The sequence below is a fragment of the Akebia trifoliata genome, chromosome 14, assembly GCF_017979445.1.
Source record: "Akebia trifoliata isolate Shusen 1 chromosome 14, ASM1797944v1, whole genome shotgun sequence".
Taxonomy (NCBI): Eukaryota; Viridiplantae; Streptophyta; class Magnoliopsida; order Ranunculales; family Lardizabalaceae; genus Akebia; species Akebia trifoliata.
Window position 1 is genome coordinate 34105633 of NC_141388.1, and position 21491 is coordinate 34127123.

Below are 21491 nucleotides of genomic sequence, written 5' to 3' on the forward strand. Positions count from 1 at the left end.
CTCAGTTTATCAGTTTCCCATCTAAGCCAACCACATACTTCTCCAAAACTTGGTTACTTTTAAATTACTGAGCCAGTCATATATATAATATTTATGGAAATAGCCATATACCTGATTTTGTAATTATTATTTTTACCAAAATGGGGTTTTGCATGGTCATATTTGTTATTTGGTTGTTTACTAAAATGGTTTGCCTTGTTTGAGATGAGATGACTTGGATGAGTCAAATGAAAATATGTTAAATTTATAATATTTAAAAATAGTAATTTTTTTTAAAAGTTTAGAAATATTTTTTTAGTACTTTAAAGTAAATAATAATATTTATTTTTGAGAAATTTACCAACTTATGGATGACAGATCTCAAATAAGCATAATTAAATCTAAACAAAATTTATATCTTATGATGTTATTAGATTATAAAATGGGATCCTAAGTTATCTAATGGGATAAGATTGAGTTTGGTGTCTAATATAATCGATTGAAAGGAATCCCCTTTAAGAGATGTACAGCACAAGGATGAGTTTGATGGGATCCACTTTGGTTCTTGGTCTGAAAAAGACAAAGCAGAAAAAGGAAATCTTTTTCAAACTACTGTTCTTGTTGGGGGAAACCATCTATTTATAATTCCTTTACCCTGATTTAGCTTATAGATTAGATTATAAGGAGGAGAAGATGAACAACAATTTTACTCACTAGCTGAACCAGAAGAACGATAAAAATGGGAAAATCATTTTGTTTGATACATCGCAGATTATGTCATAGCTTCCGGTTGATCTTTCTACTTGAATGCCCAAGACGATCAACTATCCAAGTTGAGTGGTATTGTCTTAATATGCATTTCTATGAGTGAATTTTTTCATCCTTTTGCTTGGAACTCAGGGCCAACTTGATCTCATTAAGCATCTTCGTAATAACTGTTGTTGTCAACGTCTGTATATAGATTGTCACTGGTGTGGTCTTCTCTCTCGTTCATTTTAGAATATATCATAATCATGTTTCTAGCTTGCTACTCTTGCTTGTTGTGTTATGTTGTGGTTTGCTTTCAATTTTTATATTTCTGCCTCTTTTAGCATTACTGATGAATTTAAAATCAAAATTCTGAGAGTGAAAATATAATGCATAGAACGGAATGAAGTCGTTTTATGTATCTGACTATGGACCATGGTTTTAAAACTCGTCCAAGATCGACATGTATCACCCGAGTTAACTCGATATTAGAGTTGAACGAGACTAACTCACAAGTCATTTTTTTGACCGAGATTTAATACCTCACGTTCAATTTTTTTATTTTTTGAACAAAATGTTTCAAACGTATCGAAAAACTCATCTGAGACAACTCGATATCGGGCCTGGACGAAATAAGACGTGAAACTGAGTTTTAAAACCATGCTATAGACATGACTCTGAATTGAAGTTCCTTTCTTTCCCCAGTTTTCTTAACTTTTAAGATGGGTGGAGAAATATAAACGAGATTCTCCAACTCATCTCATCTCATCTCATCCAACTCCTTTAGATCATCCAATCTCATATTCTTTACACATTTTTTATTCGGATCTGTTTCTAGGGCTAAATTCGGATAAAATCCGACCCATTTTAGTTGGTATTGATTCGATTCTTAAATGTAACGCTTTGTTATCTTACTTTAGATTCAAGTCTTTCTCAATTTATACTCCGTTTCTTCACGCAATTCTCAGCAAAAATGGCGATTTTTCAAAGATTTCTCTTCTCTGCAAATTTCTTCCTCTCTCTCCTCTGTTTGTCAACAACCACCATTCTTCAATATCAAGCTTTCGCCATCACAACTGTTCACGATCTCCTCCCCCAATTTGGATTCCCAAAGGGTCTCATCCCTGATGCCGTAAACTCCTACTCTCTGTCCGACAGCGGGGACTTCGAAATCAATCTTGAACGCCAATGTTACGTCCACTTCGACAATTTAGTCTTCTACGATAAAAAGATTAAAGGGAAATTGAAATACGGAGTAATTTCTGATGTTTCAGGGATTCAAGCAAAGAAAATGTTTGTTTGGGTATCGGTTACTGGAATTGAGGTTGATTCAGATTTGGGTTTCTTGGAATTTTATGTTGGGTTTTTTTCAGAGAAGTTACCGATAGAACAATTTGAGAGAATCCCCAAGTGTAAGAGCAAGGCGTGTGGAAGGAGAGAGCGATTCTCAGAACCAGAAGAAGATGAAGTTTCTTTGATTTCGGAGGTAAAATTTAATTATTAATTTTTTTAATCCTTTATTTCTTTTTTTATTAAACAAATTGCATATTATGAATATTGATGAGATATGGGATCTTGTTAAATATAACTATGAATTAATAATCATGATTTTAAAACTTGATATGCAATTATTTGAGTAATTAGTTGGATGATAGTAGCCTAGTTTGGATTCGGTAGGAATTCATTTGGTTAATTTCGGAATGTTTCGTAAAAGAAAAATCGATTTTTTTGTGTGTGTGTGGAAAATATGCAATTGATGTTTTGGGTTGCTTACCAAAAACCTTCCTCTTCAACATATCTAAAATCCCTATCTTATTATTGATATATGAATGTCAAAGAAAATAAAGTTCTGAGGGTGAAGGGTAAAATCGTTACCATATTCAGCATTAATTGAGAAATCATTGATTAATTCTTTGATTCGTCAATTTAATTGGTTAGTCCCTTATTAGAACTTAACGAACCTTTGGAAAAATTCGGAGAATTCTGTGACTATGAGTTGGATATATTCGTAATCTATAAACCAACAAGGGGGTTGGTGAGATGGCAAGATCATGCCTCAAGAAGTAGAGGTCCTGAGTTTGAATCACTTCACCCCTTATTAGCCACCACCAGGGGTGGAGCTATTAAGGAGCTGGTGGGGGCAATTGCCCCAACAGAACTTTGAGACACCCCTATATTTTCAACTAATTACATGCGCCATTTGTCCCCACTCCCTCACCTCTCCCCATTTGCCCCCACACCCTCACCTCGCCCCCCGCCCCCCGGCATTGGCTTCTCATATACTAATTGGAAATGACCTAAATATCATTTTCTTCAACTTCTAACCAAAAACCTCTGAATTTCTTCCTAAAACCATTCATCTTCAACTTCTTCAACTATACAACTAACCATAGTTTGCCCCCACTACAAGAAAATCCTGGCTCCACCCTTGGCCACCACCCTGATGCTTTAAACGGTCAAGTACACAAGGCACGTGCTAGAAGTGGTGATGAACGTGTCCATTGGATTAGTTGGACTAAGTATGGTTTGTCACATTGCAAAACAACTTTGAGGTTGTGGGTTCAAGTCCAGGTTCCCTATCAGAAAAAAAAAACCCATATAATCTATTTATGCATATTTAAAAATATATATAATACTTAATAGTTTACTCATTAAGCAATGATGTACAAAATAAGGTATATGTAGTTAATGTGAGGTTATTATTCTTATATTCTTGTAAGAATATTATTGCTTTTACTCTCATTCTCTCAAATACTTGTGCACACGTTTACTGGAACTTTGTTGATCTCCATTTCTACATTTCATATTGGTTGTTTATTGTATTTTAATGATTTATAAATGCGGTTTAGTATTTGTTTGTTCATTTATATAATACTAGAGTTTGCATGTGCCCACGGCACAGGCACCCTCTTTGGGACTAAAGTGGTAAAAGCGAAAGAAAAACGATAAAGTTGGGGTATTATTAATTTTTTTGAGGTTAAAGGGTAAAAGATAAAAAACAATAAAGTAGGTTAAAGAGGGAATATAGTAAAGTTAGAGGAGAAAAAAATAAATAAAGTGGACTCCACAAAAATTGTTGTTGGATGAGATATTTATCCTAGTTGGATGGAAGTTTGTACCCCACAAAAGTGGGCCTTACAGTTGTGTTTTATAATATAGTAGTTTCAACAACAAAAAATCTTCAATGTTTCTATTATTTTCACAACATTTTCACAAAAAATGTATTAATTTCCATATTTATTGAAATTTAATACCTTGATTTTAGTTCATTGTCATGTTAGAGTCATTTTTTCTTTGATGACAGTGATAATGTCATTCCAAAAAAAGTTGGTACAATTACTAAGCGCGACAACAAGGACTTCTTGTTGCACATCCTAATGAGCATTATCAAAAACAATGTCAAAAAGTTCCAAAAAATAGATAGTGCCTGCTTAATTCTGACAGATTAGTTGTGACCAGAAAAAAAAAATGAAGACGAGCATTGTCACGTACTCACATCCATGTACTGATGTTACCCAAACTTAAGAATTCTTTTTAGTAAGCCGATCCTCTTCTATAATAATCAACCCCTTTCAATAAAAAATGGGGAAAAAAAAAAACCAATTTAGAACCATGAAACCTCCAGCATTAGTTAATTGGGGAACATTTAATAATTTTAAGTCGAGCAAAATAACTCAATTTAGTGTATGAAGAGTTATGCACCTTAATGGTATGAATAACATTTTCTATAATGGTTGATATGATCCTAAAATAATCAACCACTTGTAAGAAAAATGGGGCAAAAGATCAATTTAGAACCATGAAACCACCAACACCAGTTAATTGGGGAACATCAAACAATTTTAGTCAAGCAAAGTAATTCAATTTAGTGGATGAAGAGTTATGCACCTTAAAGGTATGAATAAAATTTTCTATAATGATTGCCTTAAGGTCCTATGAAGTTAGACTATGAACATATCTAATGAAGGGTTTCAGGTATGATGATGTCAAGAAGCTAATAATTTAGGTTGTAAAATTGGGGTGGCACCCTTGTTTAGTAGGCAGCTTTTACCTCACATGCTCCTCCAACTTCCAACCATAAAACAGTTCAAATTCTAATTTTTGGGGACACTTCTGCTTCCAACATGGAGCCCCGACCCGTCTAGTAACTCAGGGTAACACTAGCTGCTCTATTTGATGATTTTTGGAAAATCTTTTGGGAGAGAAGTTCCTTTATTTCGTGATCTCTTTTTGTAGTACGAAATCATGATGTTTCCACATTGTTGTAGAAAATTTTCTTCTGGCACTTTATATGGGGGGCCCATCTATTTTCATCTTGCACTAGATGTTTCTTCTTTGGATTTTCATGCTTGCAACAAATTCAGTCACTATGGAGTGACTTTCTTGTACTAAGAACCACAAATAATGGATCATACATTTAGGAAGGCTAAAAATTGCACACTTACAACTTTTTTGGGTTCCCCCCCCCCCCCCCCCCCCAAAAAAAAAAAAAAAAAAAAAAAAAAAAAAAAAACACCACCCCAAATCCTTTTTTTCTTTTCTTGAAAAGTATAACTTTAATAATGAGAGAGGTGGTCCAGGGACCATCCAAACACATAAAGTCTCAATTGGACGGGAATTTATCCAAAAACACTTCTTTGAACTCATCAAAAGGCATAAACCACAAGAACATGAAGCCAAATATACTGATAATGACTTTGTAGATGGATTGCTCATTTACCTTCAATGATTCTACTTTTCCTTAACTTCCCCCAATTTATCACAAAAGGTATTAGGACCAGTAGGATTCTCTCTATGCAAAGAATGCCTTGATCTGCCCACTTTGATACAATGCCATTGTAGAGTTGGGGAAGACCCAGAAAATATAGTACAATCAACAATGATAGGAAAGATGATCAACCGTCAGACCTATATCTAGGGTTTTGGAAGCTCTCAATCATTGTTACCCGTGGGTGTGGTTTTTAGTCTCAAACCATTTAAATTTGTCATATCTGTGTGATTGCTTTCTGATTATTGTTAATAGATCCTCAGTTTTGGTAACATACACTACAATTTTTTTTTGTTAATCTTTAAATTTCTGTAACATAAGCTATTTTTTCTGATGGAAGGTGAATATATTTTGAACTTGTTTCAGGTGTAAGCCAGTGTTAATGCCCTCTCTTCATACAATACTGCCAATTCAGTTTGAAGCTCTCCAGTTTAATTCCTTACTTTGTTTCCTTGATTAAATTATCAATCAAGAAATGTATGCATTATGGGATTAAAGTATGCATCTTTATTCTCGAAATTAATTTTCGGTTGATAATCTAGTGAGCTGTGTTGATAATGGTGGGATCCAAAATTACTTGAACAATTAAACAAGAAAGAAATCAGCCACAACTCACGGATTTACGTTGAAAGTTTCAAAACCAGGGAAAAACCACGGAGCCACACCGATTTCACTATGCCCAAAGGCCAAAAACCAAAAAAAACAAAAAAATAACCATCTTTCTCCAGTAGAAAACGTCTATAAATACTCTGAACGAGTTAGGTTTAGCAACCCGACCCCCCAACACAAAAGTACAAAATTTTCCTTCAGGTGTAGTACATTATTAGTATTCAAATTCCTTGTTACCTTGTCTATCAACCCATTTTCTCACCATCAATCAGCTGAACTACAACTCCTATACCTATTTTCCCTCCATAATTTGGAAGTCTTGAACTCACCATCTCACCTTTATGAAGTATAGGTGAGAGGCTCCTCTTGCCAAAGTGACCACCTTGCCTTGCGTTTTGTGTACTGTGGTTTTCATGCCCTTCTTTTTGGGGGTTGGGCATTGTTCTTTTGGAACCCTTTTCGTCATTGTTAATTAACCAATTACTCCAAGAGACTGAATTGTTGGAGAGGGGGAAAATTATGAATATAAGAGGGTTATGGGACTTAATTGGGGTATGACACAACTGAGAGTGGAGGGAAAATAGGTATAGATGGGTTGGGTTTGAGTTTAAGTTTTCTAACATGACCATTAAATGGTTTGATAACTTTTCATAATACCCTTTACCTCAACACGACACACGACCCATTGCCACCCCTACCCGAGAGTGGAGGAAAAAACACCCTCAACTGTCATTTTCTTAAGTCGATTTCCCCAAGTTGCTCCTTTTGAGATTTGAACCCAAGATGTTGTGCTAGTTGTGATGCCTTCTAACCATTCTAACAAAAGCACCTTGGAGTCCTGTCTTTGGGGGTTTTAAAACATTGCTTATGTCCCTACTATTTATAATGAAATAGACATTAAACTAAATTTACTTTTAGACTTTGTTTCCAAATTCATACAAATGAAATGGATTTTTTAAGGAAATATACCCATTTAACTGAGCTTACCTTTTATACCCTTCTTGAACCTGAAATAAACTTGAAACCCTAAATGCATTTCTAACATTTCCGTGATTTTGTTAAAAGAAAAAAATTATAAATAAAAAAATTATATATTAAAAAAAAAACAGTATATTTTATTCGATATATGCACACAAAAAAAAAAAAAAAAAAGAGGCTAAGCATGTAAAATCACATAGGTGATAAGCTGGTGTGCATTTTGGTAAAAATAAATAAATACCAAAATGGGCATATGGCTGAACCAGTAATGTTAGCAATCTACGTCTAATTGAACTCTTTTTACTGCCTTTAAAATACCTTGTTGTACATTTATTTATTTTAAGGAATTAATGACACTATGGCATTCTAGATATTACTATTGGAAAATGCTGAAATGACAAAAAGAATTTACTACGATTCTCACAAGTCTGACGTGGGATGTACAGATAACCATAGATGTGTTTCCTCGTGATATGAGCAAAAATCATCTACGGTTATGTATGCATGTCCACGTCAGAATTGTGAGAATCATAGTAAATCCTGTGTCATCCCAGCACGACTCAAATTTTTTTAGGTATCCATTTTCTAGAGAATACCTAGCTAGTATTTCAACTGTATATCGGATGGACCTAAATCGATCGAAATTAACTTGGCTGAGTAAATTGAATTTTGTACTTTTGATGTAAAATTTATTAATATTTAATTTATTTATGAAAAATGAATTTTTGTGATTCAACATTTATATAATAAGATTGCTCGAGGTGTAATGACTCTCAAAGACACTTTGAATAGTGACAATGACACTTTGAAGATCAGTAGATAGTTGTAATTTTCCACTTGATCGTCTAGGATGGAAATATCGACTCTAGTCACACGGAGTAGATGAAAACTTGATCGTGTTAGTTAAGAAAGAGTGAGATATTAGACTGTAACCATGTATGGGTTCTCAAGCTTGATTTTACTAAAGTATTAAAATGTAAGCCAAAGACTCCTTCCCCTTACGAATCTGAAGATGTATGTGATACTAAGGGTCAGTTGGTATGTGCTTTAAGGTAACTCAATTTCCCATCTAAGTCAACCACATACTTCTCCAAAACTTAATTACTTTTAAATTACTGAGTCAGTCATATATATAATAGTTATGGAAATGGCGATATACCTGATTTTGTAATTATTTATGTTTACTAAAATGGTTTATATATATATTTTGAGTCGTTGTAATATGATTTGCCAGGTGGCCTACTCAAATGGCTCCGTGACATGACAAGTTCAGGTACCATAGATCTGTATGCATTGGGATACATGGTTCCCTTGGAGATACACTTTTTTATGGGAAAGTGTAATCGTGTATCTCAAGATATACATATCTACGGTACCTGAACTTGTCCACATCATGGAGTCATTTGAGTATGCCACCTGGCGATTCATATTAACAGGACTCGTATATTTTGTACGGTCATATTTGTTATTTGGTTGTTTACTAAAATGGTTTGAGTTCTTTGAGATGAGATGACTTAGATGAGTCAACCGAAAATATGTTAAATTTATAATATTTAAAAATAGTTTTTTTTTTTTTTTTAAAGTTTAGAAATATTTTTTTAGTACTTTAAAATAAATAATAAAAGAATAATAATTTTCTAAAACCCCTCTGGCACAGGCCCTCTAACGTGGCATGTGTTAGAACCATAGACTATTTTCCTTATGATACATAACTACACATATTTATGGGGATGTACAGTTGTGTATCCCAAGGGAAAACATTATGATTCTAGCCCATCCCACATCAAGGGTCGACAGAAAATCACAATTCATAATATTGTTTATTTTTTGAGAAATTTACCAACTTATGGATGACAACACACATCCCAAAATATTTATCAAGAATAATGATTTTTTGAAACCACCCCAACCCCACCCTCCAACCCCAACCCCAACCCCAACCCCAACCCCACATATTTATGGAGATGTATAGTTGTGTATCTCAAGGGAAAAATCTTTGGTTCTAACCCATGCCACGTTAGGGGACGTGTGTCTGGGGGGCATCAGAAAATCACATCTCATTTATCGCATTCAAATTGATCTCAATTACATCGACCCTTATTCCCTGGATTATAATTGGCAAGCATCGTTCAAAACTTGAAAATGAAGGAGTACATTCCCTCTAAAGATGCAATGGGAAATACATAGAAGTTGCATTCATCCTAGCAAAAATCTCTTGTAGATTTTCTTTTAACAGCAAATAGGAAGGTAGTGGTTTCCCTAGTTTTGTTTTTTTTTTTTTTTACTAACAAAATGCACATGCAGCCTAAATAAGGGTCCCGTTCGGCACCCTAAGTTTTACCACACACTTTAACAAACGCGTTTTGTCCTACATGGGTTAGAAGTTTCGGAATGGGCTGATTTTTGGTGAGGATGATCTCCATGGTGAGGAGATCATCCTCACCAAAAATCAGCTCATTCCAAAGCTTCTAATCCCATAAAAAATGATTTACAAAAAATGGACGGTCCACGATTATTCAACTTGTAAACATGGGGCTAAACATTTCGGAATGGGCTGATTTTTGGGGAGGATGATCTTTTAATCATAGAGATCATCCTCACGAAAAATCAGCCCATTCCAAAACTTCTAACCCATGTAGGACAGAAAACGTTTGTTAAAGTGTGTGGTAAAACTTAGGGTGCTGAACATTTCCCATTAAATAATTATGAAAAAAATATAAAAATTTTTCTTGTTATGATTAATATAATTGACTTGTTTCTAAATAATGATATTTATGTCAACCTTTAAAGTTACTCATTTTGTAGGGTAAATTCCCATACAATTACTAAAACATTCCATATTGCCAATTGTAAGTTATACGCATATTTCACCTTCACATTTCATTACATTAATGATAACGGATTTGACATGTTGTTTTGTATTTAAAATCGTTTCATGTCATCAAGATATGTATTATTCTTTTTAATTTAAAATTTTAAATAAATAAATATCCAACAGTTGGTTATTAACTTAATCAATTATATCCAACTATATATGTCAAATCCCTCTAAAATAAAATTACGTCAACATAAAGAAGCAAAAAAATCAATTACAACCTCTTCTTTTTCTTCACTACTTTAATCCAAACTCCCATCATCGTCTTTTTTTTTTCACTATTTTAGAATTAATTGACAAGATGTTCAAATCCCATACAAAATCGGAAGCATAGAGGAATAAATGTATGATTTCTTAACCATTTTTGTTTACCTTTTTTGTTGAAGTCTTAAGTATTGTTGTTCACCTTCATAATTTTATGAAAGGAAAATTGATGGAAGATCCAACTAAATTATATAATATTGTCTACTTCTTTCCCAAATTATAATTTTTTTAACATATTTTGATCTTATTCGTTACTTGTAAATTCCTTTTGATTTCAATTAGGATTTGAATAAACACTTTATGGATAATTATATATTTTCTAATTTCAGACACAAAATTATACAATTGAAAAACTATTCCAATTATGATACAATTGATTTTGTTAATAAAGTAGGTTGGACCTTTACTCTATTCCTTTAGTAAGGAATAGCAGTCTGGTGAAGGAAGGGGTGATCTCCTTTCTCCCCCTATAACCCCCATATCCCTTCCAAGGAACGTTACCCCCTAATCTCTTCGGGGTGGGGGGAGACATTCGGACTCTCCTACAGGCATACATTGAACCGGTCTCTTTATTCTTCTAACTTGAAGAGTTCAAGCAACTACATTTAGGGAAGCCCCAAATGAGTATACTCAACTTCCTATTTATAACTCAATAGGAAATATTTTATACCTACTTGCCTTCAAAATCCACAACTTATAAAGTTATTGTATAATATAAATGTAAGGGCCAATCAAAGGATTCATGCTATTAGAAATGTGTTTCTAAGAAGTTTCAAACGTGCCATCTAGGGGTGTCAATGGGTTAGTTTTGGTTCAGTTCTTATGATATTTGGAACCATAACCTTTATATTTTATCAATTCCGGTTCTTGTCGGTTCTGATTCCGATTTTAAAATAAGTGGAATCGGAACCGGAACCATTAAAAATCACGGGTACCCATAGGTTTCGGTTCTCAAGAATCAAATGAGAAAAATTATTTCAAAATCATTATAATAAAAAATTCCTTCTAAAAAATAACATATTATTTGTAAAGTATCATTAATAAAAATTTGTTCCACTATAATGATGATTTAATGATTTTTATCTTCAAATATTAAAATGTATTTCTTTTACAAATAATAAATTTAAAAAGAAATGACCCATCTTAAGCTCAAATATTTAGTTTATATGAAATTTGACGAATGTTATATTGTATATGCTAATTTTAAAATATAGGATTACCTTGAATAATGTATAATGTAAAAATAAATCGGTTATGGGTACCTGCGGGTACCCATCGGATAGAACCAAATGGTTCTGATTCCTATTAGTTTGGTTCCATATTAGACCTGACTCTAATCGGTTCCAATAAAAAGGGAACTGGAACTAGGGTTTTCGATTTTAGTTCCGGTTTGGTTTCGGGTAAGTGGGTACCCATTGACACCCCTAGCGCCATCCACCACCTTATTCCTTTATTTAAGAATTATCACTAACTTGCCTATAAACCGATTTTGGGGGGTTTTTAGCTTGGCTTGGGATTCAACTCATGTCTTATTACTAGTAGTGAGTCTTTTTCAACTAAGGTGTTGTTTGTTAAACTGAAAAAAATAAGTGTTGAATAGCATTAAGTGCTAAAACTTATTAGTGTTGAATGTAAGTGCTAAAAAAGTTGTTTATTTAGATGTAGAATCATATTTATTACACATTGTTGAAATTAGTAAATTGTCTTCTTTACCCTTACGATCATATTATACATTGTTTGCATGTTTCAAATGCATATGTCTTATCAAACACAATAAAATATATTATTGCTTATAAAATTAAAATACAATTCATTTTTAAATAATAAGTAATACTCAAAATTTTAATTTATAAATAATAATTTTTATTTCTAAACACTCATAAATTTCAAATTAAAAACAATATTGTCATACAAGTCACCAAAATTTGAAATCAACATTGAAAAAACTTAATTTGGGATAAATAATTTTCAATAAAAATGAAGGATGTGTAATTATAAAAGCACTCCACAAATTAATAAGAGCAACTCACACCATAACCAATTTTTTGTGAGGATAATCTATATGGTCTAGAGATCATCTTCACCAAAAATAAGCCCATTCCGAAACTTCTAATCACGTCAAAACTAATTTAAAAAAAAAAAAAAAAAAAAAGACGATTTATGGTTCTTGAACTTGTTTTGATGGGATTAGAAGTTTTGGGATAGGCTGATTTTTGGTGACAATGATCTCCTTATTGTAGAGATCATCCTCACCAAAAATTAACTCATTCCAAAACTTTTTACCCAAATAAGACAAAACAATTCAGCCATGGTGTGGGTTTATTAATTTGTGGGGTACTTATATACTTATCTATGGGATATAAATAGTAATATTCTTTTTAAGTATAAGGACAAACTTGTACGTGCCGAAAAAGCGAAGGGCATACTTGTCCATGCCCAAAAAAGCAAAGTGCTTATCACTTCAACGTAAAAAATAAACATTAAAATAATGCTGAATTTTTTTCACATATTTTTAGCTATAAGCGCTAAAAATATGGAGTAAACAAACGCGTTAATTTGACAAAAAGTACTGAATTTTTTTTTTTTATAGTAATAAACGCTGAAAAATATCGCAATAAAACATCACTTAACTCTTTTATGTTTACAAAAGAGATTATGATAGAATTATATTTACAACATACAAATTGTTCTAATTATATTAACTCAAACATTTGGTTGAATGTATGAAACTATGAAATTGAAAAATGTACTACTTAATGATGACAAATTTAATATTTTTAGCTGACATATATTGATATTTATGTTGTCAAATTATTTTTGACATTGTATTTAATTATATAATATTTTCTAATTCTTTCCAAGATCATAATTTTTAAAGATATTTTTATCTTATTCGTTACTTGTAAAATCTTTTCTATTTCAATTAGGGCTCGAATGAACACTTCATGGCTAATTATATGTTTTCTAATTTCTGGCCCAAAAAATTATACAATTGACAAATTATTCTAATTATATTAACTCAAACATATAAATTATTCTAATTATATTGACTCATACATTTGGTTGAATCTATGAAATTGTGAATTTGACATATGCACTGCTTAATAATGATAAATATAAAATATATAATTTTCACTGTTGAAATTTAATTTTAAATTTGAAGCTCCATAGCCATCCATTTTAAGCAAGGATTTTTTTTTTTTTTTTTAAATCTGAGTTTTACTATAAAATCTAGAAGGCTGTGTTGTTGGATGTCCAATGAGATAATCCATATGGGTCAACCCACCTTTTGTAAAACCCCAAATTTTTAATTCGTATCTGAAAGCGCCCTCAATCCGCGGGGTGCGCGGATCCACTTTTGACCCTTGAGGTTTGGGAGTCGCCACCTAGTTATTGTGGTCTAGGAACCAAACTGACTCTAACATGGATAAAAAGAACTAATCTACCATAAAAAATCTGAATTCGGGGATCATGTTACGGGATTGGAAGGTGTTAGGCACCAACCTCGCCCGGCCAAAGCCGGTCTCTATTAACTTCCCAAATATATCACATTGCTAAAAACCTAGATAAAAATAAAAATAAAAAATTCATACCTTTCCGATAGCAAAGATTTTGCTCCCTCAGATCTGACAAAAAGAGCTCCTTGTACTGTATTCCCTTACTTCGTTCTGTCTCCGGATTTGACTTCGGATCTCCTAGATCAAGGTATCTCCTTGTTTCTGAATCTGAACTTTTCAAGTTTGTTACGGATTTATGGGTGTTTTTGGAGGGATTTTAGGTGTTTTCTAGACTAAAATTGACGGGGGGATGTTAGGTAAGGGGTTGGGGCTCTAAAACTAGGGTTTATGGGGGGGCTAGGGGAGCTTCTAGACCTACTTCTCTTAGGGTTTATGATTTGATACGAAAATAGGGTGTGAGCACCTCTATTTATAGATGTTTTTTAGGGTTGATTTGGATAGAGTTAGTGTTTAATTAGAGATCTTTTAATTAGAGTTGTGTTTTAGTTAAAATTGTTTTAGGTAGAATTGTGTTTTAATTAGAATTGTTTTAGGTAGAATTGTTTTTAAGTTAGAACTCTATTAGATAGAGTTATTATTTAATTAGAATTCTATTATGACTTTTGGTCTTATTTGATTGACTTTTAATGTTTTGACTTTAGTCTTAATTGATTGACTTTTAATATCTTGACTTCAGTCTTGCTTAATTGACTTTAATTTTGACTTCAGTCTCACTTAATTGACTTTAATACCTTGACTTCAGTCTTGCTTGATTTACTTTTAATTTTTGGAGAATTCCCTTCCATTATTTTTTTAATTCTTTGGACCCCCAAATGGAGGGGTCCTTAAAGAAATATCCCACGAACCCTCAACAATTTTACCCGGAAGTCCGATTGATCGATTTTTTAGGTTCAAATTTTTAAATTAATTTCATCAATGTTTCACTTTAATTATTTAATATTTTATTTATTAATTTCGAATTTTTTAATTATGAAAATTGTGAAATTACCGTTTTGCCCCCGGAGAGGACTTTTCACGTTTCAAGTCGGTTTTTTAATGTTCTATGATGTTTTAGAATCGATTTTTCGTAAGGAATTCAATGAGAATGTTGGTTTGTGTCATTTATGAAAATTTTTATGTGAAATGATTGTGAACTTTATGAGGGGCATTTTCGTAATTTTGTCAAATTCTGTTAGAATTGGTGAAATGATTTATTTGGTTCCGATTTGTCATTTTATATGTTCGAATGGATTTTCCTAAGCGTAGCGTAGGCTCTAACGTTGTTTTGAGGTTAAGGGTATTTTGGTAATTTGGTCAATTTTTAGTGATTTTTATCGTGAAGCTTCTTTTTGGTTTGCAAGGTGATGATTTCTATGTTTCTAGGGTCGTATTTTCCTAGCGTAGCGTGGTTTCTAAGGTTTTGTTAGTTTGAGATACCTCATCCGGATTTCTAAAATACATCTGGTAACAAAATAAAGCAATGGAATACACATCCATCATTGGGAATCATTGCGATCGGGTTGACGAGTTGATTAATCAGGTGGATGCAAAAATGGGGTGTCTACAGTATCTCGAGGAAATAAATAAATAGTGGAATTTTATGAAAATCTTAAAAGTGGGACTTAGGGGTAAAATTTTATGATGTTTCTGATCATTTTTAATGGAATCTGACCTCACCATTAGATTGAAAATGATTGAAAAACATAGTTTAGCCTGTAAGCACGCTCAAATGCGAGTCCGAATATAAAAGTTATAAAATCCTCGATTATCGAGTAGGACCAGGCCAAAATAGTAAAATTTTTGCTAGAGCAAGAATTATTAAGATTCGATTATACCATTGGATTCGTAACAAAAAAATATTGAAGATGGACTATTTATTTGTCATTTTTGGAGATCAGGAAGTCGAATTATCGTCAAAAACGAAAACGACATCAAGTTTATGGGTCACCTCAGGCCAAAAATGTAAAATTTTGATAGAGACATAAATTGTAGAAATTGACCATACCATTAGATCCAGAATGAAAAATTAGGCGAAATAGAGTATTCATTTGTCAATTTTGGAGTCCGGACGATCAAGTTATCGTCGATCAAAACAATTGACAAAATACCGAATTCGTCCCAAATTTTATATAAATAATATTTTAATTTTTTTTTATTATCTCATCTTCCCCAACTCGTCCAGACTGCCGCGATAATAAACGAAAAATTCATTTTTTTTTCTTTTGATCTTCCACCTCAGATCTCTATCAAACGGTCCACTTTCGACGATCGCCGCAGAAGAGAAAAAGATCCGCAGCTGCGTTCTCTACAAAACCCACCCAACCTCTTTCCATTTCACTTTCTTTTTCATCAAATATCGTCAAAAATTAGCCATATTTATATACGAGAATTTCGAAACTTTGACCTCGGATTTCGTCCGTTTTAGGGTCAAATCGTCTTCCGACGTAAAAAGGAGAAACGTCCGTAGTCTCATTCTCTACATAACCCACCCAAATTCCTTTCGTTTTCTCAACTTTTTCACCCCGTATAGTCAAAAATCAGTTATATTTTTATAAGGAGATTTCGTAACTTCGACCTCGATTTTCATCCGTTTCAGGGTCAAACCGTCTTCCACCGTAGAAGGGAGAAAGGATGACCACATCGAGATCTTCAAAACCACCAGGTCGGTTTCGAAAATCAACTGCTTAGAAATTTGGTCCGTCTCAATTTCCATGCACACACTTCAATCCTTTCGCCTAGAGATTGTAAGGAACTCTCAATTTCTATTAATAATCGTAGATTGTTAAAATTGCACTTAGGATTTTATCAAAAAAAAATAGATGTATTTCTAAAATATAGAATTCTTTTGTTATTTCAAAAATTCACGCAAGAAATTGCATGTTTAATATGTTTAATTGTATTTTTAATAAATTATACGTGGATAGGGTATTTTAACGGGTTATTTCCATAAATTGGGTTTTGTGCATTACTCGGACCCCGTTTTGATATAAAATTTGTTTTCTTTTTTAATATTATTAATAAAAATAAATTCTTTAGTTGGAAAATGTGATTTAATATTCAATGAACTCATATTGAGTTGATGAATATCAGAAAAATATATGTTTTATTGAAAAGATTGAAAATTGTAAAAATCGGAAAAAGGGAAAAAGGGTATGAAACGGTAAAATGTCAGAGTCACACCCGAGGGGTGATGTCTGCATTTTACGTTGTTGTGTTGTGTGCAGGTTGGTGAACAGATATCCAGGGATAATATTGTTGGTTGCATGTTTATTTAAATTTCTGTTAGCGCGATGGGCTGTTTACGTTTCCGTTTTGTTATTTATTTTAGGCCGAGTGGCCACACTTGCATGGTAGGAAACTGGATGTCCATTCTCAACCTTGTATATGTAGCTATTTTGTGAGTTGTTAAAGAGTCTGTAAATGCTTGAAGGGATAGTGCGTCATATCATCCGGAGTGATGTACTATCCTGGAATGTACGGTAGGGACCACCAAGCTCATACATGGTGTGGGACGCGTATGAGAGTGGAGTCACAATTGGAATCCGGGTTATTCCTCTCTATCTTTATCAGTGAACTTGTAATGTAAAGGTGGTCGTATACGAATGGTTTGTATATTTGAAAATCACATGCACACCTGATAGGCATAGACGAAGATGATTAGTCAGTGATCACTAACAATCTATAGTAGTCGAACGTTCTGACACATCGAAAAGAGACCCATTGCTTACGGTCACATCAAATGGCCAGCCTGAGCCGAATAAATGGTCAACCAAGAGTGGTAAACAGCGACCAGCTACAAAATCAGGAACTAAAAGCCAGAAAAGAATTGTAACATCATGTCCTGACTGTGAGCGATTCAGTTGTGAATCCCAACTCTCTAATTCTAATACTCCACCATTGTGTATTATGTATCTGTTGCTTATTTTGATATATAAAATGAAATCCATGTTTATTGTTTCCATTTGATCAATTAGATTTGTATAAAAAGAAAATGTTATAGTGAGTATTGCTGATCGATGTAATGTGAGTTTTAAAATGTTTAGTTGTTCATCCCTGACTATATGTACCAGTTAATCATAATTTCTTATGTAAAATTTTGTATATTTTAAAGTGATTTAGTATGCTTAGTCGTTCATGTTAGAAGAGGTTATTAGCAGAAATTGTGTTGTTCCTTACTGGGTAACCATTGTTACTCACCCTTTCCTTATCCATTTTTTTAGTTTCAGATCCGAAGCTTGGCGATGCAGGTATAGAGCACGAGTGAGAATCATCTGGTGGGTCAGATAGACAACCAGAGTTTGTCACTTGGTGAGTATTGGGGTTATTACCCCTAGTGGTGTCGATTTGTCCAAAAAGTATTATAGATTTTGTTCTGAACGATAGGACTTATGTTAGAGTGAGAAATTTCGTATAATCCTGTATTATAATTTCTTTTTCCGCACTCTGATCTATCGTACGTATATAGGTTTCCACTAATATTATATTTTGTTTTGTTATATGCAGGATTGTATGTCGTTTATTAGGTGCAGGTTGAACGCCTTGGAATGCTAACATAAACAGAGGAGACTATGCCGAAATTTCAAGGTGCCACCTAGTACCTCGAGATCTGACATAGGGATTTGTGTTAGCATTTGGCGGGGCGCTACACCCTTAGTATGATTTGAAATCTTACAATGTTAATAAGGTTTGCGTCTTTCAAAGTACCAAAAGACGTATGTTGTAGGCGTCATCCTATGGCATCCAAAAACATAATGTGGTGCGACATGGTTATTGAAGACAATTTTCTAAGAATTTTGACAACAAAAAAAAAAGATTAATTTTCACTATTGAAATTTAATTTTAAATTTGGAGTTCTATAACTATCTATTTTCAATACTTGTGATCAAAATCAAAAGATTTTTTTTTTTCAATTATGTTTTTAATCTAAGTTTTTTCATAAAATCTAGAAGACTATGTTGTTGGATTTTCAATTACATAATCCATATGGGTCCAATAATCTTTAGTAAGATTTGAAATCTTACTAAGTTAGTAAGGCTAGCCTCTTTCAAAGTTTAGTAAAAATTGACAAGATAGTAGATTTATTTAAGGAAAGTGTTCGAAGGCCCTAAAGAGAGTCAAACATTTTTCAAATAGGGATTACAAGTTTTAGAATTAGCTGATTTTTTGTGAGGATGATCTCTATAGTGAAGAGATCATCCTCACCAAAAATCAATTCATTCTGAAACTTCTAACCCTAGTTTACAAGTTGAAGAATTGTTGATCGTTCGATTTTTATAAACCACTTTTGATAGGGTTAAATGTTCAGAATGAGCTGATTTTTTGTGAGGATGATATCCTCATCATAGAGATCACTCTCACCAAAAATCAGTTTGTTATGAAACTCCTAACTCATACATTGAAAAAATGTTTGGCACAATGTTTGACTCCCTTTAGGGCCTCTGAATGCCACCCTTTATTTAAAATGTTAATATATAAGAGTAAATTTGGTATTTCAACAAATTAATATTAAGTTCATTTTCGATATTTACTAAATGTGTATTTGATTTTGTGGAAAATCAAAATCAATAGAAAATGACTAGGATAAAAAACATAAATCCATAGTTTAATGCTTCTTTGGAAAAAATAAAATGGAAAGAAGAAGAAGATGAGGGGAGGACGTGACAGTGGTGGTGGCATCGACATTGGTGAGGGAGGAAGAAGATGATAGCTCATGATGACAACAAAGGTGAGAGAAGAAGAAGAAAAGAGAGAAGGTGACCAACAATAACGACGACAATGATGAGGTAAAGTGTGCGATGGCTTTGTTGGTGATAGTGGTAAGAATGAAAAAGAGATAATTAGGATTTACTTTGAAGATTGAAAATATAAATGAATTTCATTTTTTCACTCATATGGGTGGAAAAGTAAAATCTAACTTTTGGTGAACTTTTTCATTGGGATGAAAATTAATTTTTCATGAAAAAATACAATTAAATACAAAAAAAATATATCATTTTTCATAAAATTGATTTTCCACCCTATTCTTCATGTACAATCAACATTAAAAACCAACTTATTTACCAAATTTTTTTTTTTAACTAACTTAAAGTTGTTTGGATTGTGTACTATCTCAGAAAAGTTGTTTTAGTAGCCACAACAAGACAAAAATAAGATAAAATATAACTTAAAAGCTGTTTGGAATGTGTACTAACCATCTCAATTTTAACTAACTTAAAATTGACCGATCTACTTTAATATCTTATGAATTTATTTTCCTACAACAAGCACATTCAGAGCCACAAAGAATTGTAGGTAACCACAACAAGACAAAATAAAATAAAATAAAATATCTCAAGTTCTAGTAGCATTCAACTCCTTTAAGTACAACTTTGGTCTCTTATTAAATGCTAAATGTGATCTATTTTATTTTATTTTATTTTTCTTTTTCTTTAAAAGAGCAACACATGTTAATTATAAGAATCAACATAATTACAATGTAGTCTAAGTAAAGATTTGATTGAATAATTTTTTTTTTCTTTCAAGAAATTAAAATTCATCTTCTAAGTAAAGAAGATAATATTTTTTAGGGATTAAAATGAGTATGACCCAGGTTAGATTTGAGTATATCCATATTTAGATCTAGATATTTTTATTTAGATTTATATCGCATTCAAATCCGACTCAATCCTAATAGATAAAATCACATTTGGATCATTTCATTTCACTTAAACCGGTTTCAACCTAAATTATATGACTTTGATTGGATTAGGTCATGCTAGACAATTCCAGACCGTTTAAGTTTTTCTCCTATACTTATTTTCTAATTATTATATTGATATAATCCTTTTTATTTTATAAGAATTCTTGTTGATTTAAAGTAATAGAAAATGATATTTTGAAAAATCGAAAAAAAAATTATATAATTGTCAAATTAATACATCATTTGGATCTAGACAGATATAGAGATGAATTCGTATTAAACCCATATTCGACTCAGGCCAACGAACATCAAACCATATTTGACCTATTTTTTTAATTCAGATCTACACAAAGGGGTTAAACTTGCTAAATTCTTATTTTGGATCAATCAAATTGGATAAAATCGAATGCATTTATGGGTTTTATTTTTTAAATCAAAATACATAATTTATATTAAAATTTGAAATTTTTTATGTAATATCCATGAACTTTAAAATGTAGGAAAACCATCGACCATTGTGTTTTTTTGTGGTCACTGGCCAACATGGTGTAGTTACGTTGAACCTAATTCCATGACGACTCCAACTAACTATACTAACTTGGTATGATTTCAAACCTTAAGTATCATTGAACTCACCTTGTGGAATCTAAAAACATGATCTTATCCAGTTGAAGAGGACAAAATTCTATGAACTTTGAAAAAAAAAAATATTATTTTTCAGTATTAAATATAAATTTTAAATGTGAGAGTTCTGTGAAAGTTTATTAGCCATTCATTTTAAAAACCTTAGATCAAATCCCAAAAAATAATTTTTTGAAATTTTGGATATGAGTTTTTCTATAAAATCTAGAGAGGGCTGTGTTGTTGGATTGCAAATGTGGTAATCCATTTGAGCTCAAGGGCCCTTAATATGAGTTAAAATCTTACTAAGTTAGTGAGGAAAGTGTTAAAGAACCAAATGGATTATTGATTCGATTCTAGTGTTTTTTAGAAAAGATCCGAACTGGGGGTTTTGGTTCGGGTTGGATTCCGGTTAAATGGGTATCCATAAAAATCTTATTTATTAAGACAATTATCAGCAAAAGCAAAGCTGAA

General features: G+C 32.5%; 1 protein-coding gene across 1 annotated transcript; it reads left to right on the plus strand.

Moving 5' to 3' along the window:
• The first annotated feature begins 1242 nt into the window (after window positions 1-1242).
• LOC147386903 (uncharacterized) lies at window positions 1243-6035 on the plus strand. Its single transcript, XM_086422213.1, has 2 exons — window positions 1243-2212; window positions 5861-6035. The coding sequence occupies exons 1-2, from the start codon at window positions 1700-1702 to the stop codon at window positions 5864-5866; spliced, it is 519 nt and encodes a 172-aa protein (XP_086278339.1). The 5' UTR covers window positions 1243-1699; the 3' UTR covers window positions 5867-6035.
• Window positions 6036-21491: the final 15456 nt, after the last annotated feature.